This window comes from Xenopus tropicalis, chromosome 8, assembly GCF_000004195.4.
Source record: "Xenopus tropicalis strain Nigerian chromosome 8, UCB_Xtro_10.0, whole genome shotgun sequence".
In the NCBI taxonomy this organism is placed as follows: domain Eukaryota; kingdom Metazoa; phylum Chordata; class Amphibia; order Anura; family Pipidae; genus Xenopus; species Xenopus tropicalis.
Genome location: NC_030684.2, coordinates 141,738,051 through 141,754,003, shown reverse-complemented (window position 1 = coordinate 141,754,003; position 15,953 = coordinate 141,738,051). Strand labels below are relative to the sequence as shown.

Genomic DNA, 15,953 nt, shown 5'->3' with positions numbered 1-15,953 from the left:
TCCAATCTCCCCCCAGTACTTACCCAGGTACAGAGCTCTGATTCTCTGTACTTCCTGCTCCTGGGCTGCTCTCTTTCCCATGGTCAGACAGGACCCCCCCCTGGGTAAGTGAATCCAATCCCCCCCCCAGTACTTACCCAGACACAGAGCAGTATTTAGCATAGGAGGTGCACTGACTACATTTCCCCACTAGGTGGCAGCTCCCACACATAATGCTGCACTGATTTGCTTGCTGCAGTTCCAGTTGGCTGAGGGCTGGGCCAATAAGCAGGGCTAAGAGGTTTATTTACCCTTTAGTATTGGAATCTTATAAATAACTTTACAGCCAATAAAATGTTAAATGACTGTATCTTGGGAAGTGGCTTCCTATTGGCTTGTATTTCATGTAAGAACAACAGGTTTTTGGTTAGTTTCCCTTTAAAGCCCAGACTGGGGGGGGCGGGGCGGGGCTGCTGGGACCTGACATCATATTTTCCTGTTGGAGGGGAAAGAATATTCCATGGTGTTTGGGCAACAAAGGCTGTCAGTGTTTTACCCCCCCCCCCCCCCCCGGGTCCCCTGCTACTCCCACCTACTCCCAACTACTCCCACCAACTCCCAACTACTCCCGGCTACTCCCTGCAACTCCCAACTACTCCCAGCTACTCCCACCTACTCCCAACTACTCCCACCTACTCCCAACTACTCCCACCTACTCCCAACTACTCCCTGCAACTCCCAACTACTCCCACCTACTCCCAACTACTCCCACCTACTCCCAACTACTCCCACCTACTCCCAACTACTCCCTGCAACTCCCAACTACTCCCACCTACTCCCAACTACTCCCTGCAACTCCCAACTACTCCCAGCTACTCCCACCTACTCCCAACTACTCCCGGCTACTCCCTGCAACTCCCAACTACTCCCGGCTACTCCCACCTACTCCCGGCTACTCCCAACTACTCCCGGCTACTCCCAACTACTCCCGGCTACTCCCACCTACTCCCGGCTACTCCCGGCTACTCCCACCTACTCCTGGCTACTCCCAACTACTCCCTGCAACTCCCAACTACTCCCACCTACTCCCGGCTACTCCCGGCTACTCCCAACTACTCCCAACTACTCCCGGCTACTCCCGGCTACTCCCGCCTACTCCCAACTACTCCCGGCTACTCCCAACTACTCCCACCTACTCCCAACTACTCCCGGCTTCTCCCTGCAACTCCCAACTACTCCCTGCAACTCCCAACTACTCCCGGCTACTCCCAACTACTCCCAACTACTCCCGGCTACTCCCTGCAACTCCCAACTACTCCCTGCAACTCCCAACTACTCCCGGCTACTCCCAACTACTCCCGGCTACTCCCTGCAACTCCCAACTACTCCCACCTACTCCCGGCTACTCCCAACTACTCCCTGCAACTCCCAACTACTCCCGGCTACTCCCGACTACTCCCAACTACTCCCTGCAACTCCCAACAACTCCCACCTACTCCCGGCTACTCCCTGCAACTCCCGGCTACTCCCTGCAACTCCCAGCTACTCCCAACTACTCCCGGCTACTCCCAACTACTCCCGGCTACTCCCTGCAACTCCCAACTACTCCCGGCAACTCCCAAATACTCCCGGCTACTCACAGTGCTGCTACAGAACAGCACTCCCACTGGTAACTTACAGCTACTGTATGTACTGTATCTATCTGTATCTGTATCTATCTATATATCCTAGGTGACGGGTTGGGGGGGTGAGTGGGTGCCTTGGTGAGGAGGGGTGACAGGGGGGGTGACGGGGGAGTGAGTGGGTGCCTGGGTGAGGAGGGGTGACAGGGGGGGTGACGGGGGGTGAGTGGGTACCTGGGTTACGGGGGGTGAGTGGGTGAGTGGGTCCCTGGGTCCCTGGGTGAGGGGGGGTGACGGGGGGGTGACGGGGGGGTGAGTGGGTGCCTGGGTGAGGAGGGGTGACGGGGGGGTGAGTGGGTGCCTGGGTGAGGAGGGGTGACGGGGGGGTGAGTGGGTGCCTGGGTGAGGAGGGGTGACGGGGGGGTGAGTGGGTGCTTGGGTGAGGAGGGGTGACGGGGGGGTGAGTGGGTGCCTGGGTGAGGAGGAGTGACGGGGGGGTGAGGAGGGGTGATGGGGGGGTGAGGAGGGGTGACGGGGGGGTGAGTGGGTGCCTGGGTGAGGAGGGGTGACGGGGGGTGAGTGGGTGCCTGGGTGAGGGGGGGTGACGGGGGGGTGAGTGGGTGCCTGGGTGAGGGGGGGTGACGGGGGGGTGAGTGGGTGCCTGGGTGAGGAGGAGTGACGGGGGGGTGAGTGGGTGCCTGGGTGAGGAGGGGTGACGGGGGGGTGAGTGGGTGCCTGGGTGAGGAGGGGTGACGGGGGGGTGAGTGGGTGCCTGGGTGAGGAGGGGTGACGGGGGGGGTGAGTGGGTGCCTGGGTGAGGAGGGGTGACGGGGGGGTGAGTGGGTGCCTGGGTGAGGAGGGGTGACGGGGGGGTGAGTGGGTGCCTGGGTGAGGAGGGGTGATGGGGGGGTGACGGGGGGGTGCCTGGGTTACGGGGGGAGAGTGGGTGAGTAGGGGGGGGGAGAGTGGGTGACGGGGTGTGGGGGGGTGAGTGGGTGCCGGTACCTTAGAGAAGAACTGGTTGTGAATGACCCGCAGGAGGGTGACGGAGAGCTCGGCGTTGCTATGGAGGCTGTGGAACAGGCAGGTGATGGTCTCACACCAAGTGTTGCTGCAGTTCTGGGGGAGGTACAAGTGTCGTTAGTGGGAACCGGGGGTTCAGGGGTTCCGCCCATTCATTGGTTACTGATACTCGGGGAGACTGAGGCCCCTACGGACTCACCAGGATGTCTGTGTGCAGCAGGTTGTCAGGGTGGAAGGGAGCGGCGCCTGTGGGTCGGGTCGGGTTGGACAGAACACAAGTGGCCTGTGGGGACAAACGGAACATTATATAGAAATATCTTTATGTTTATAATCCTGACAGATATTCATTTAGTATTATTGCTCAGAACATGGGAAAAGTCCCACTGGGGCCAATAGTATTATTAAAGGGGAAGTAAAGTTAATAATTCAGCAAAGTAGAGACCTGTGCAAATCCAGTCAGTCTGACCCATTCCCAGTCCCACCCAGTACCGACCCATTCCCAGTCCCGCCCCAGCACCGACCCAGTCCCGCCCCAGCACCGACCCATTCCCAGTCCCGCCCCGTACCGACCCATTCCCAGTCCCGCCCCGTACCGACCCATTCCCAGTCCCGCCCCAGCACCGACCCATTCCCAGTCCCGCCCCGTACCGACCCATTCCCAGTCCCGCCCCGTACCGACCCATTCCCAGTCCCGCCCCAGCACCGACCCATTCCCAGTCCCGCCCCGTACCGACCCATTCCCAGTCCCGCCCCGTACCGACCCATTCCCAGTCCCGCCCCGTACCGACCCATTCCCAGTCCCGCCCAGCACCGACCCATTCCCAGTCCCGCCCCGTACCGACCCATTCCCAGTCCCGCCCCAGTACCGACCCATTCCCAGTCCCGCCCCGTACCGACCCATTCCCAGTCCCGCCCCAGCACCGACCCATTCCCAGTCCCGCCCCCGTACCGACCCATTCCCAGTCCGCCCAGTACCGACCCATTCCCAGTCCCGCCCAGTACCGACCCATTCCCAGTCCCGCCCCGTACCGACCCATTCCCAGTCCCGCCCCGTACCGACCCATTCCCAGTCCCGCCCCAGCACCGACCCATTCCCAGTCCCGCCCCAGCACCGACCCATTCCCAGTCCCGCGCCAGCACCGACCCATTCCCAGTCCCGCGCCAGCACCGACCCATTCCCAGTCCCGCCCCGTACCGACCCATTCCCAGTCCCGCCCCAGCACCGACCCATTCCCAGTCCCGCCCCGTACCGACCCATTCCCAGTCCCGCCCAGTACCGACCCATTCCCAGTCCCGCCCAGTACCGACCCATTCCCAGTCCCGCCCCAGCACCGACCCATTCCCAGTCCCGCCCCAGCACCGACCCATTCCCAGTCCCGCCCCAGCACCGACCCATTCCCAGTCCCGCCCCAGCACCGACCCATTCCCAGTCCCCGCCCAGTACCGACCCATTCCCAGTCCCGGCCCAGCACCGACCCATCCAGTCCCAGCCCCAGCACCGACCCATTCCCAGTCCCGGCCCAGCACCGACCCATTCCCAGTACCGTCCCATTCCCAGTCCTACCCCGTACCAACCCATTCCCAGTACCGACCCATTCCCAGTCCCACCTGGTACCGACCCATTCCCAGCACCAACCCATTCCCAGTACCAACCCATTCCCAGTCCCGCCCAGTACTGACCCATTCCCAGTCCCACCTGGTACCGACCCATTCCCAGCACCAACCCATTCCCAGTACCAACCCATTCCCAGTCCCGCCCAGTACTGACCCATTCCCAGTCCCACCTGGTACCGACCCATTCCCAGCACCAACCCATTCCCAGTACCAACCCATTCCCAGTCCCACCTGGTACTGACCCATTCCCAGTCCCGCCCAGTATTGACCCATTCCCAGTCCCGCCCAGTACCGACCCACCAGCTTACACTGTCAGCCATGATCCTGCTCACTGCCAGGAAGGAGGAGCTGCCATAGGCCATTGCCGGGGAGTGAATGTGCATGGAAACGTTGTATATGGGGTAACAGTCAGTGTGATGGATCTGGGGGGCAAATAATACAGCATTAATAACTCATACTCACTGCCCCCCAACATGTACAGCACTGCTGCCTGGCACTGCCTCTGTAGGGTTCCCCGTGTTACCCCAATGTTTCTATATATCTGTAACCTTGTTATGGGCTAAGGGGGCCCAGCCTGAAGGCCAGTTAGGGGGGGGATTTGGGGTGAGTGCTTATTTGTGCCCTGGGTACCCCTGGAACTATAGCGGGGTGACTGTTACCCCAATGTTTCTATATATCTGTAACCTTGTTATGGGCTAAGGGGGCCCAGCCTGAAGGCCAGTTAGGGGGGGATTTGGGGTGAGTGCTTATTTGTGCCCTGGGTACCCCTGGAACTATAGCGGGGTGACTGTTACCCCAATGTTTCTATATATCTGTAACCTTGTTATGGGCTAAGGGGGCCCAGCCTGAAGGCCAGTTAGGGGGGGATTTGGGTGAGTGCTTATTTGTGCCCTGGGTACCCCTGGAACTATAGCGGGGTGACTGTTACCCCAATGTTTCTATATATCTGTAACCTTGTTATGGGCTAAGGGGGCCCAGCCTGAAGGCCAGTTAGGGGGGGATTTGGGGTGAGTGCTTATTTGTGCCCTGGGTACCCCTGGAACTATAGCGGGGTGACTGTTACCCCAATGTTTCTATATATCTGTAACCTTGTTATGGGCTAAGGGGGCCCAGCCTGAAAGGCCAGTTAGGGGGGGATTTGGGGTGAGTGCTTATTTGTGCCCTGGGTACCCCTGGAACTATAGCGGGGTGACTGTTACCCCAATGTTTCTATATATCTGTAACCTTGTTATGGGCTAAGGGGGCCCAGCCTGAAGGCCAGTTAGGGGGGGATTTGGGGGTGAGTGCTTATTTGTGCCCTGGGTACCCCTGGAACTATAGCGGGGTGACTGTTACCCCAATGTTTCTATATATCTGTAACCTTGTTATGGGCTAAGGGGGCCCAGCCTGAAGGCCACTTAGGGGGGGATTTGGGGTGAGTGCTTATTTGTGCCCTGGGTACCCCTGGAACTATAGCGGGGTGACTGTTACCCCAATGTTTCTATATATCTGTAACCTTGTTATGAGCTAAGGGGGCCCAGCCTGAAGGCCAGTTAGGGGGGGGATTTGGGGTGAGTGCTTGTGCCCTGGGTACCCCTGGAACTATAGCGGGGTGACTGTTACCCCAATGTTTCTATATATCTGTAACCTTGTTATGGGCTAAGGGGGCCCAGCCTGAAGGCCAGTTAGGGGGGGATTTGGGGTGAGTGCTTATTTGTGCCCTGGGTACCCCTGGAACTATAGCAGGGTGACTGTTACCCCCAATGTTTCTATATATCTGTAACCTTGTTATGGGCTAAGGGGGCCCAGCCTGAAGGCCAGTTAGGGGGGGATTTGGGGTGAGTGCTTATTTGTTCCCTGGGTACCCCTGGAACTATAGCAGGGTGACTGTTACCCCAATGTTTCTATATATCTGTAACCTTGTTATGGGCTAAGGGGGCCCAGCCTGAAGGCCAGTTTGGGGGGGATTTGGGGTGAGTTTTGGGGGCAGGGGGTATTGGGTACAGAGGAGATGCCCCGGGGGGTATAAATACTGGCAGGACCCATATTACCTTAAAGGTTGTTCTGAATTCTGGGCCCAGCGGGTATGAGGCCCGGAGGGAGGGCAGCTCGTAGCGGTTCAGACTGGACTCGCTGTTGATAGGGGGAAGCTCGTTACTGACATACACGGCTGAGTAAGGAAACAAAATGGCAGCTGCACAATAAGTAGGGATATTTCCCCTTTACCTCAGTAGATATATTTCGGGTGAGTATCGGACCGGGACCAGGAGAGATGCCGTGTTGTCATGAAGGGTCTCGTTCAGCTCGGTGTTATCACTATGAGTTAAATACAGACTTAGCTGCACTTAGTAAATCTTTCCCTAACTCGTACCCCCATTACAGCTGCAGGGCCCCGAACCCAAACTTCTTACTGCTACTTGCCCATTACTATACTGTGCTGCCATTAGTTCCTATTGCTCCCTGCTGCCCCCTGTTGGTGGGAACATATTTTCTGACTCTGTATCTATACAAATAGCAATTTCTTTGCTGAATTTATTGCCCTTTGTAGTGTTGGATTTTACTTGGATCTCATCACCTTTTCTAGAAACCACTGCTGCTATTGGGGCGGCCGGGCAATTACAGCCTAGGCCTGACTAGTGGCACCCTGACACCCTGACACCCTGACACCCTGGCGAGGGAACCAACCTGTTGGTGGTGAGTTTGATCTGCACTCTGTTCAGTAAGTGGGAACAATTGAATTCGAACTCCAGAACAAACACCACCTTCAAGGCAAGAGGCACAGTCAGAATGGGGATTGTTTGCCCCCCCCCCCATGAGTCTGCTTCCTCCTACTCTCTAAATGTAAGCTCTAGGTAAGTGAATCCAATCTCCCCCAGTACTTACCCAGGTACAGAGCTCTGATTCTCTGTACTTCCTGCTCCTGGACTGCTCTCTTTCCCATGGTCAGGCAGGAACCTCCCCCTGGGTAAGTGAATCCAATCTCCCCCCAGTACTTACCCAGGTACAGAGCTCTGATTCTCTGTACTTCCTGCTCCTGGGCTGCTCTCTTTCCCATGGTCAGGCAGGAACCTCCCCCTGGGTAAGTGAATCCAATCTCCCCCCAGTACTTACCCAGGTACAGAGCTCTGATTCTCTGTACTTCCTGCTCCTGGGCTGCTCTCTTTCCCATGGTCAGGCAGGAACCTCCCCCTGGGTAAGTGAATCCAATCTCCCCCCAGTACTTACCCAGGTACAGAGCTCTGATTCTCTGTACTTCCTGCTCCTGGGCTGCTCTCTTTCCCATGGTCAGACAGGAACCTCCCCCTGGGTAAGTGAATCCAATCTCCCCCCAGTACTTACCCCAGGTACAGAGCTCTGATTCTCTGTACTTCCTGCTCCTGGGCTGCTCTCTTTCCCATGGTCAGGCAGGAACCTCCCCCTGGGTAAGTGAATCCAATCTCCCCCCAGTACTTACCCAGGTACAGAGCTCTGATTCTCTGTACTTCCTGCTCCTGGGCTGCTCTCTTTCCCATGGTCAGGCAGGAACCTCCCCCTGGGTAAGTGAATCCAATCTCCCCCAGTACTTACCCAGGTACAGAGCTCTGATTCTCTGTACTTCCTGCTCCTGGGCTGCTCTCTTTCCCATGGTCAGGCAGGAACCTCCCCCTGGGTAAGTGAATCCAATCTCCCCCCAGTACTTACCCAGGTACAGAGCTCTGATTCTCTGTACTTCCTGCTCCTGGGCTGCTCTCTTTCCCATGGTCAGACAGGAACCTCCCCCTGGGTAAGGGAATCCAATTTCCCCCCAGTACTTACCCAGGTACAGAGCTCTGATTCTCTGTACTTCCTGCTCCTGGACTGCTCTCTTTCCCATGGTCAGACAGGACCCCCCCCCCCCTGGGTAAGTGAATCCAATCTCCCCCCAGTACTTACCCAGGTACAGAGCTCTGATTCTCTGTACTTCCTGCTCCTGGGCTGCTCTCTTTCCCATGGTCAGACAGGAACCTCCCCCTGGGTAAGTGAATCCAATCGCCCCCCAGTACTTACCCAGTTACAGAGCTCTGAGTCCCTGTACTTCCTGCTCCTGGGCTGCTCTCTTTCCCATGGTCACACAGGAACCTCCCCCTGGGTAAGTGAATCCAATCTCCCCCCCAGCTACAGAGCTACTTCCTGCTCCTGGGCTGCTCTCCTTCCCCCAGTCAGACCCATTAGCCCCCTTACCTTGCTCCCAGACCTCAGGACAGGGTAGCTCACACTGCAGGACCTGGTGTTCCCCGACAGGGCCGCGCACTCCACTTTCTGGGCTTCTCCCTGTGAGACAACGAGCCCCGAGCCCATTAGAAGTTGCCCACAGGGTGGAGGTGTCACATTATGGACCACATTGTACATGGAAGTACCTTTCTGGAAACGCTGGAGAACAGTAGATTCCTGGAGAACCAGACTCGGAGGCTGGCGTTGTAAGCATTCTCCCTCTTGTTCTCTATGGTCACCTCCACCGCCACTTTCTTCCTCTCCCTCCGGATAATGTAGGGCTCCTCCCTAGGATGAAGTCATGTTGGAAACAATGGAAACCCTAATATTTCCTACCATAGCAGGTGGTTGGGGCAAACCACTATCAGAAACCCAAGAGCACCCTAGGGACCTTCTCTAGTAGGACAACAGGGGCCACCGTGACTTGGCTAGTCCTAAATACTAATTAAAAGGTCCTAGGAAGTACAACCTACTGTCTGCTTTGCTTATATAGGAGAAGAACAGGGGTTTGAGGAGTCTCTAGTGCCACCACACTGTCCACCTAAGGAAAGCCACCATCAGGAACCCAATCATCACTCTAGGGACCTTCTGAAGAAGAGGGGTTAACCAGAGCAGCATCTGGTGGAACCCCAACTCATCTTAACTCTACAGCTCTTTATAGTGAAATTCTGGTGTAGAACATCAGGGGCCACCATGACTTGGCTAGTCCTCCATATTTATTTTAACATGCCCCAGGATGTACAACCTACTGTCTGCATTGCTTATATAGGAGAAAGAGGACAGGGGTTTGAGGAGGCTCTAGTCCCACCATAGTGCCCACCTAAGGAAATCCACAATCAGAATCCCAACAACATTGTAGGAAAATTCTGCTGTAGAACATCAGGGGCCACCATGACTTGGCTAGTCCTCCATATTTATTTAAAAATGCCCCAGGAAGTACAACCTACTGTCTGCTTTGCTTATATATGAGAAGGAGGACAGGGGTTTGAGGAGTCTTTAGTCCCACCATACTGTCCACCTAAGGAAAGCCACCATCAGGAACCCAATCATCACTCTAGGGACCTTCTGAAGAAGAGGGGTTAACCAGAGCAGCATCTGGTGGAACCCCAACTCATCTCAAGCCTATAGCTCTTTGACAAGTACCACCCCTGCTACAAAAAGCCACAGGATGGGATCCAACACGGAACATTACATAATGGGGATCAATGAAATACATATTTAGACATGAAAATAATTAGACCGTCTGGATAGAAGTATTTGAAGCCCCATGGGAAGGAGACAAGACTGAGACAATGGATGAGAAAAACCATTCTGCAATTGGATTGAATTAACTGCTTGGAAAATAATCTGCTCCCAATCTGTGGCCGCTCTCGTTAGTCTCACATTTCTGCCCTACTGTCTCTTCTCAGCGCTACTTTTTGAAAGGGGAAGTCACTTAGGCTTTTTGGATGGAATTGTATCTTTTTTCAACCTCGGCTACTAACCCCAATAAATGAAGGGGGGGGGGCAATTAAGAAGTTCTTAAATACCTAGAGCCATTGATGTCCATACGCGCCTGGAGAACTAGATCTGTTATGCACTCGTCATCCTCGCCACAGTCTTTAAAGAATGGAACCTGAAATGGACGTGGGTGGAGATGTCAGGATTTGCGTTCCTACATGTGATCTAGAGATGGAGTTGATGTTATACCCCCCCCCCAGTTAGGGATATCCATACTTACCATGCCAATGCCAATGTTCTAGATATATTTTAGTTGAGGTCTAGATTACTCTACATTGCATATCTCATGCCAATGCCAAAGTTCTACATATATTTTAGTTGAGTTCTAGATGACTCTACATTGCATATCTCATGCCAATGCCAAAGTTCTAGATATATTTTAGTTGATTTCTAGATGACTCTGCATTGCATATCGCATGCCAATGCCAAAGTTCTAGATATATTTTAGTTGAGGTCTAGATGACTCTGCATTGCATATCTCATGCCAATGCCAAAGTTCTAGATATATTTTAGTTGAGGTCTAGATGACTCTACATTGCATATCTCATGCCAATGCCAAAGTTCTAGATATATTTTAGTTAAGTTCTAGATAACTCTACATTGCATATCTCATGCCGATGCCAAAGTTCTCGATATATTTTAGTTGAGTTCTAGATGACTCTACATTGCATATTTCATGCCAATGCCAAAGTACTAGATATATTTTAGTTGAGTTCTAGATGACTCTACAATGCATATTTCATGCCAATGCCAAAGTACTAGATATATTTTAGTTGAGTTCTAGATGACTCTACATTGCATATCTCAGTACTCACCAGCCTTTTGAGAGATGAGGGGCACCTATCGTCTAGCACAGGGCTGGACTCGGAATCACTCAGGTTAAACCGCAAGAGGACCCCAACCGGCCTCAGATAGTCAACTGTTTCCTAAAAAGGGGGCAAATAAAGCAAAATAGATCAGAATTCTAGATAGGACAAGAGTTGCAAGTCATGGGAAAGTCACATGATTGTTAGGTTGATTGTCATCAACATCGACCTCTTGGTCCATGACCCTCCCGACTCACAGTAACATGGAAGCCGAGGTTCATGCAGGTAACCTTCCCCACGCTCACTCGGATGCGCTTTGCCAAAGCCTTCTGGGAATTTTCATCAAACACAGCCCGTGGGGTGATCTTCCTGTCATCCAAGGAGATGTTATAGTGTAGCCCTGGGAGTAGGAGAACCCGGTGAGTACGGCCCCTTCCCCAGTGTAACCAATCCCAACTGGGCCAGCCTTTCCCCATAACTGAGCCCATTCCCTTTATCAGCTTAGTCGCTCTTCCCTGTACTTTCTCTATTTCATTACTGCCCCCCCTTATATATTTATATATAGTGACCCCCCCTTAACTGCCCCCCCCCCCCCAGTGTAACCAATCCCAACTGGGCCAGCCTTTCCCCATAACTGAGCCCATTCCCTTTATCAGCTTAGTCGCTCTTCCCTGTACTTTCTCTATTTCATTACTGCCCCCCCTTATATATTTATATATAGTGACCCCCCCCCTTAACTGCCCCCTCCCCAGTGTAACCAATCCCAACTGGGCCAGCCTTTCCCCATAACTGAGCCCATTCCCTTTATCAGCTTAGTCGCTCTTCCCTGTACTTTCTCTATTTCATTACTGCCCCCCCCTTATATATTTATATATAGTGACCCCCCCCCTTAACTGCCCCCTCCCCAGTGTAACCAATCCCAACTGGGCCAGCCTTTCCCCATAACTGAGCCATTCCCTTTATCAGCTTAGTCGCTCTTCCCTGTACTTTCTCTATTTCATTACTGCCCCCCCCCTTATATATTTATATATCGTGACCCCTCCCCTTATATAAGGTAATAACAAGCAGAGAAATGGCTGACCAAAGCGGCTGTCCCAGTTGCCGGGGGACCTGGAGGTGACGGAGAAGCAGAGGGTGACGTTGAGACAGACGGACTCCTTGTCGTGGCGCCGGCAGTTCTTGTGGATCATATTAATGGAGGGGGGCACAACGTTCAGGGAGGCATTAACTCGGACAATACTCCTGGACCTGCGCAAGAAACAGAATTAACCCGTTCGCTGCCAGAGGGGCTTTGCACACCCCGCTGGTAGCGAAGGGGTTAACGCTGCTGGTTAGAGGCAGAAGGGGAGAGGAGGGGTAATTACAGTTTAACGTGACCCCTGGGGAAGGCAATTCCCTGGATTCCAGGCGCCACCGCAGAGGGACCCGGGACCCGGCACATGTGGCGGCGGCGGCAGGAATGCGACTATTTTAGGCAATTAAGCCAATTACATTCCCAGGCGGTTTGTAGATTTTCTTCGTTTAATGTTTTGTTAATTAAATAAATAGTTTTGGCCCCGGTTTGGAATTTTCAACTTGTTTCGGGGCTCATTAACGTTACGATTACGTGCAGCTTCCATGTAAGAACAGTTTAACGGTGAACTTCCCCTTTAAAAGGCAGGACATAAACCTGTGTTGCTCCACCTATGTGTTTAATTAATGCAAGGGGATGATCCAATGAGAAACCTTCTGCTGCCTTCAGCTTGACTCTCTGTATTTATGGTATTGCCAAACAAAGACCAACTGCAAAGCTGCTTATATCCCTCCAGCTTTAGTGTCTCGGTACCTCAACATGACGGCGGCCCCCTGGCTCCCAACGGTCACATCCACCAGTCCGTCCCCATCAAGGTCCATCTTTGCGCTCACACTGCGGCCAAAGTAGCGCAGCCCCGGCTGGAGGGAGGCGGAGTCTATTCTCTACAGGGGGTGGGGCAAAGAAACATTTCCATTAACCTAATAGAACTCCACCTGTTTGGGGGGTGGGGGGTTGTATTTAAGAACAGGGTCCCCATTCACATACCTGTTTGTAGGTGGGCAGGATAGTGCTCCGATACCCATGATAAATATATACTGCCCCCATGTGGTTGTCTTCCAAAGGCGCTCCCACCACCACGTCATTGAACCCATCATGGTTTAGATCGAGGGCAGAGGCCATCGCATACCCGAAGCGGGAATCTTGCGCCCGGCGGTCCGGCTGGAGGGTCCCATTGTGGCTCAGGTACATCTGCCAAAAGCAAAAGGTACTTATCTATATATTAGGTACCTACCTAGTGCTACCAACCCCTATTTCTGTAGGGAAATGAGAGCAGGGCAGGCAGTAACCCTTCCAACACTTTCCCCTGTCTCTGCCCCTATATATTAGGTACCTACCTAGTGCTACCAACCCCTATTTCTGTAGGGAAATGAGAGCAGGGCAGGCAGTAACCCTTCCAACACTTTCCCCTGTCTCTGCCCCTATATATTAGGTACCTACCTAGTGCTACCAACCCCTATTTCTGTAGGGAAATGAGAGCAGGGCAGGCAGTAACCCTTCCAACACTTTCCCCTGTCTCTGCCCCTATATATTAGGTACCTACCTAGTGCTACCAACCCCTATTTCTGTAGGGAAATGAGAGCAGAGCAGGCAGTAACCCTTCCAACACTTTCCCCTGTCTCTGCCCCTATATATTAGGTACCTACCTAGTGCTACCAACCCCTATTTCTGTAGGGAAATGAGAGCAGGGCAGGCAGTAACCCTTCCAACACTTTCCCCTGTCTCTGCCCCTATATATTAGGTACCTACCTAGTGCTACCAACCCCTATTTCTGTAGGGAAATGAGAGCAGGGCAGGCAGTAACCCTTCCAACACTTTCCCCTGTCTCTGCCCCTATATATTAGGTACCTACCTAGTGCTACCAACCCCTATTTCTGTAGGGAAATGAGCGCAGGGCAGGCAGTAACCCTTCCAACACTTTCCCCTGTCTCTGCCCCTATATAGTAGGTACCTACCTAGTGCTACCAACCCCTATTTCTGTAGGGAAATGAGAGCAGGGCAGGCAGTAACCCTTCCAACACTTTCCCCTGTCTCTGCCCCTATATATTAGGTACCTACCTAGTGCTACCAACCCCTATTTCTGTAGGGAAATGAGAGCAGGACAGGCAGTAACCCTTCCAACACTTTCCCCTGTCTCTGCCCCTATATATTAGGTACCTACCTAGTGCTACCAACCCCTATTTCTGTAGGGAAATGAGAGCAGGGCAGGCAGTAACCCTTCCAACACTTTCCCCTGTCTCTGCCCCTATATATTAGGTACCTACCTAGTGCTACCAACCCCTATTTCTGTAGGGAATGAGAGCAGGGCAGGCAGTAACCCTTCCAACACTTTCCTCTGTCTCTGCCCCTATATATTAGGTACCTACCTAGTGCTACCAACCCCTATTTCTGTAGGGAAATGAGAGCAGGGCAGGCAGTAACCCTTCCAACACTTTCCCCTGTCTCTGCCCCTATATATTAGGTACCTACCTAGTGCTACCAACCCCTATTTCTGTAGGGAAATGAGAGCAGGGCAGGCAGTAACCCTTCCAACATTTTCCCCTGTCTCTGCCCCTATATATTAGGTATTATATTAGGAAGCTAAGGCGCTGACCATTGGTCAGTCTAAGCCAATGTGCTACAGTGGGGGGGGGGTGTCTTACCTGCCCCACCCTGTACATATATACACGCCCTGATTCTTTGTTCTGGGGTCCCAGGAACATGGGTGCAGCCACGAGCAGGACGTCCGTGGCCCCGTCTCCATTCACATCCACAGGACAAACCTCACTGCCAAAGTAGGAGCCAATCTGGGCAATAAAAATATCTCGCTGTTAAACAACCTATCACGGTGCTCGTTATTAAAAAGGGCCCCTTTCCCCACATGGTACCTACCTGCTCCCCCACCAGTGCTTGGGAAATGGATAAACCTCCGTTCCAGGGCATCTCAAACAGGATAACTTTGCCCTTGTGTTTAAACCTTGGGGCCCCGGCGACATATAGGCTCCTCCCACTGCGCAGAGTGATGGAAGACACCGTGTAACCTGGGGTTGAAAATCCAAAGCCTTAATCACAAACATTGTCGACTTTCAATCAACAATGTGGTACAATAAATTGCTTTAACACCGCTCGGCTGCAGAGCTGACACTCAGGAGAACACAAGGAAGGCTCCATGCAGAGAATACAACATATACACACATACAGGTAGGTCTAGGGGCATGAATATCATTGGTAATGCCCTTCTGTGGGCAGTTTTGTGTTGTGCCTCAGGGTTTTCATTACGACCCAACATATTTTCATCGGGAGGAGGGGCTTGAACCTTGGGGCCACCATTTTGTACAAGAGATTGGCATTACCCAGGTAGGCGGCGTGGTTCTTCATCTTCACGGGGAACTCCTTCTGAAATGCAGACCTCGGGGGCAGGACTCTTCCATGGCTGGACTCCTTAAGCACCGCCCCATCCCAGTCATAGGCTCCCACCATCCCAAACAGGAGGCCGTCCTTTGGCAAAGGGCAAGTAGAGAGGTGAATTACGAAACGAGAACACAAACAATGGGAGTTATGAATCCCTATGAACTGAATTCACACGGGGAGAGAACTAACAGTGGGCAAATCTCCACTTCTACCCTAGTAACGCATAGCAACCAATTAAAAAATGTTTCTCAAAAGAAATGTAACATGCAATAGGGATGCACCTATAGAGTAAATGCAGACTGTAATTTGAAACATGACTTGGATCCAATTGGATAAGGAGAGCCGAATCCTGATTTTGGCTCCGCCCCTAGCTTATATATAATTAATAATACCTGAGCCCCTGTCCCCTCACCTCTAGTGGATGAATGGAAAACCCGGCCTGCGACATTTCCAGCTCGAAGGAACTCTCGTTGAAGCCGTGGGTCCCTGCGGGGAAACAGCGAAAGGGGAGGGGCCTATAGGATCATGAAATCACTAATAAAAAGTTTTTTATTCATTTCCAAAGGTTTTCGTTACCAAAAAATAATTACAATTGTTTTATTTTCCTATGGGAATGGGGTCTGGTCCGTATTTCAGCCCCACGGAATCAGAACCAGAACCACATTGACGCAAATGGGACCCAACAGCGAGGCGGTTTCCCAAGCACCCCGGGAGCATACGCTTTGGGTTAATCCATTT

At 53.0% G+C, this 15,953-nt stretch overlaps 1 protein-coding gene across 1 annotated transcript in view; it reads right to left on the bottom strand.

The window, feature by feature from the left end:
• Positions 1–15,953, bottom strand: part of itga10 (integrin subunit alpha 10) — a 52,863-nt gene that overhangs the window by 3,435 nt on the left and 33,475 nt on the right. The window contains exons 10-27 of the mRNA XM_031891464.1: positions 15,628–15,701; positions 15,158–15,302; positions 14,697–14,845; positions 14,468–14,611; positions 12,813–13,016; positions 12,579–12,709; positions 11,835–12,001; positions 11,011–11,153; positions 10,763–10,873; positions 9,977–10,062; positions 8,594–8,735; positions 8,418–8,507; positions 6,903–6,979; positions 6,444–6,533; positions 6,269–6,350; positions 4,547–4,660; positions 2,824–2,907; positions 2,607–2,720 (exon numbers count right to left, since the gene is read on the bottom strand). Of these exons, the coding sequence (XP_031747324.1) occupies positions 2,607–2,720; positions 2,824–2,907; positions 4,547–4,660; positions 6,269–6,350; positions 6,444–6,533; positions 6,903–6,979; positions 8,418–8,507; positions 8,594–8,735; positions 9,977–10,062; positions 10,763–10,873; positions 11,011–11,153; positions 11,835–12,001; positions 12,579–12,709; positions 12,813–13,016; positions 14,468–14,611; positions 14,697–14,845; positions 15,158–15,302; positions 15,628–15,701 (2,147 nt within the window). The remainder of the gene's footprint in view (positions 1–2,606; positions 2,721–2,823; positions 2,908–4,546; positions 4,661–6,268; positions 6,351–6,443; positions 6,534–6,902; positions 6,980–8,417; positions 8,508–8,593; positions 8,736–9,976; positions 10,063–10,762; positions 10,874–11,010; positions 11,154–11,834; positions 12,002–12,578; positions 12,710–12,812; positions 13,017–14,467; positions 14,612–14,696; positions 14,846–15,157; positions 15,303–15,627; positions 15,702–15,953) is intronic.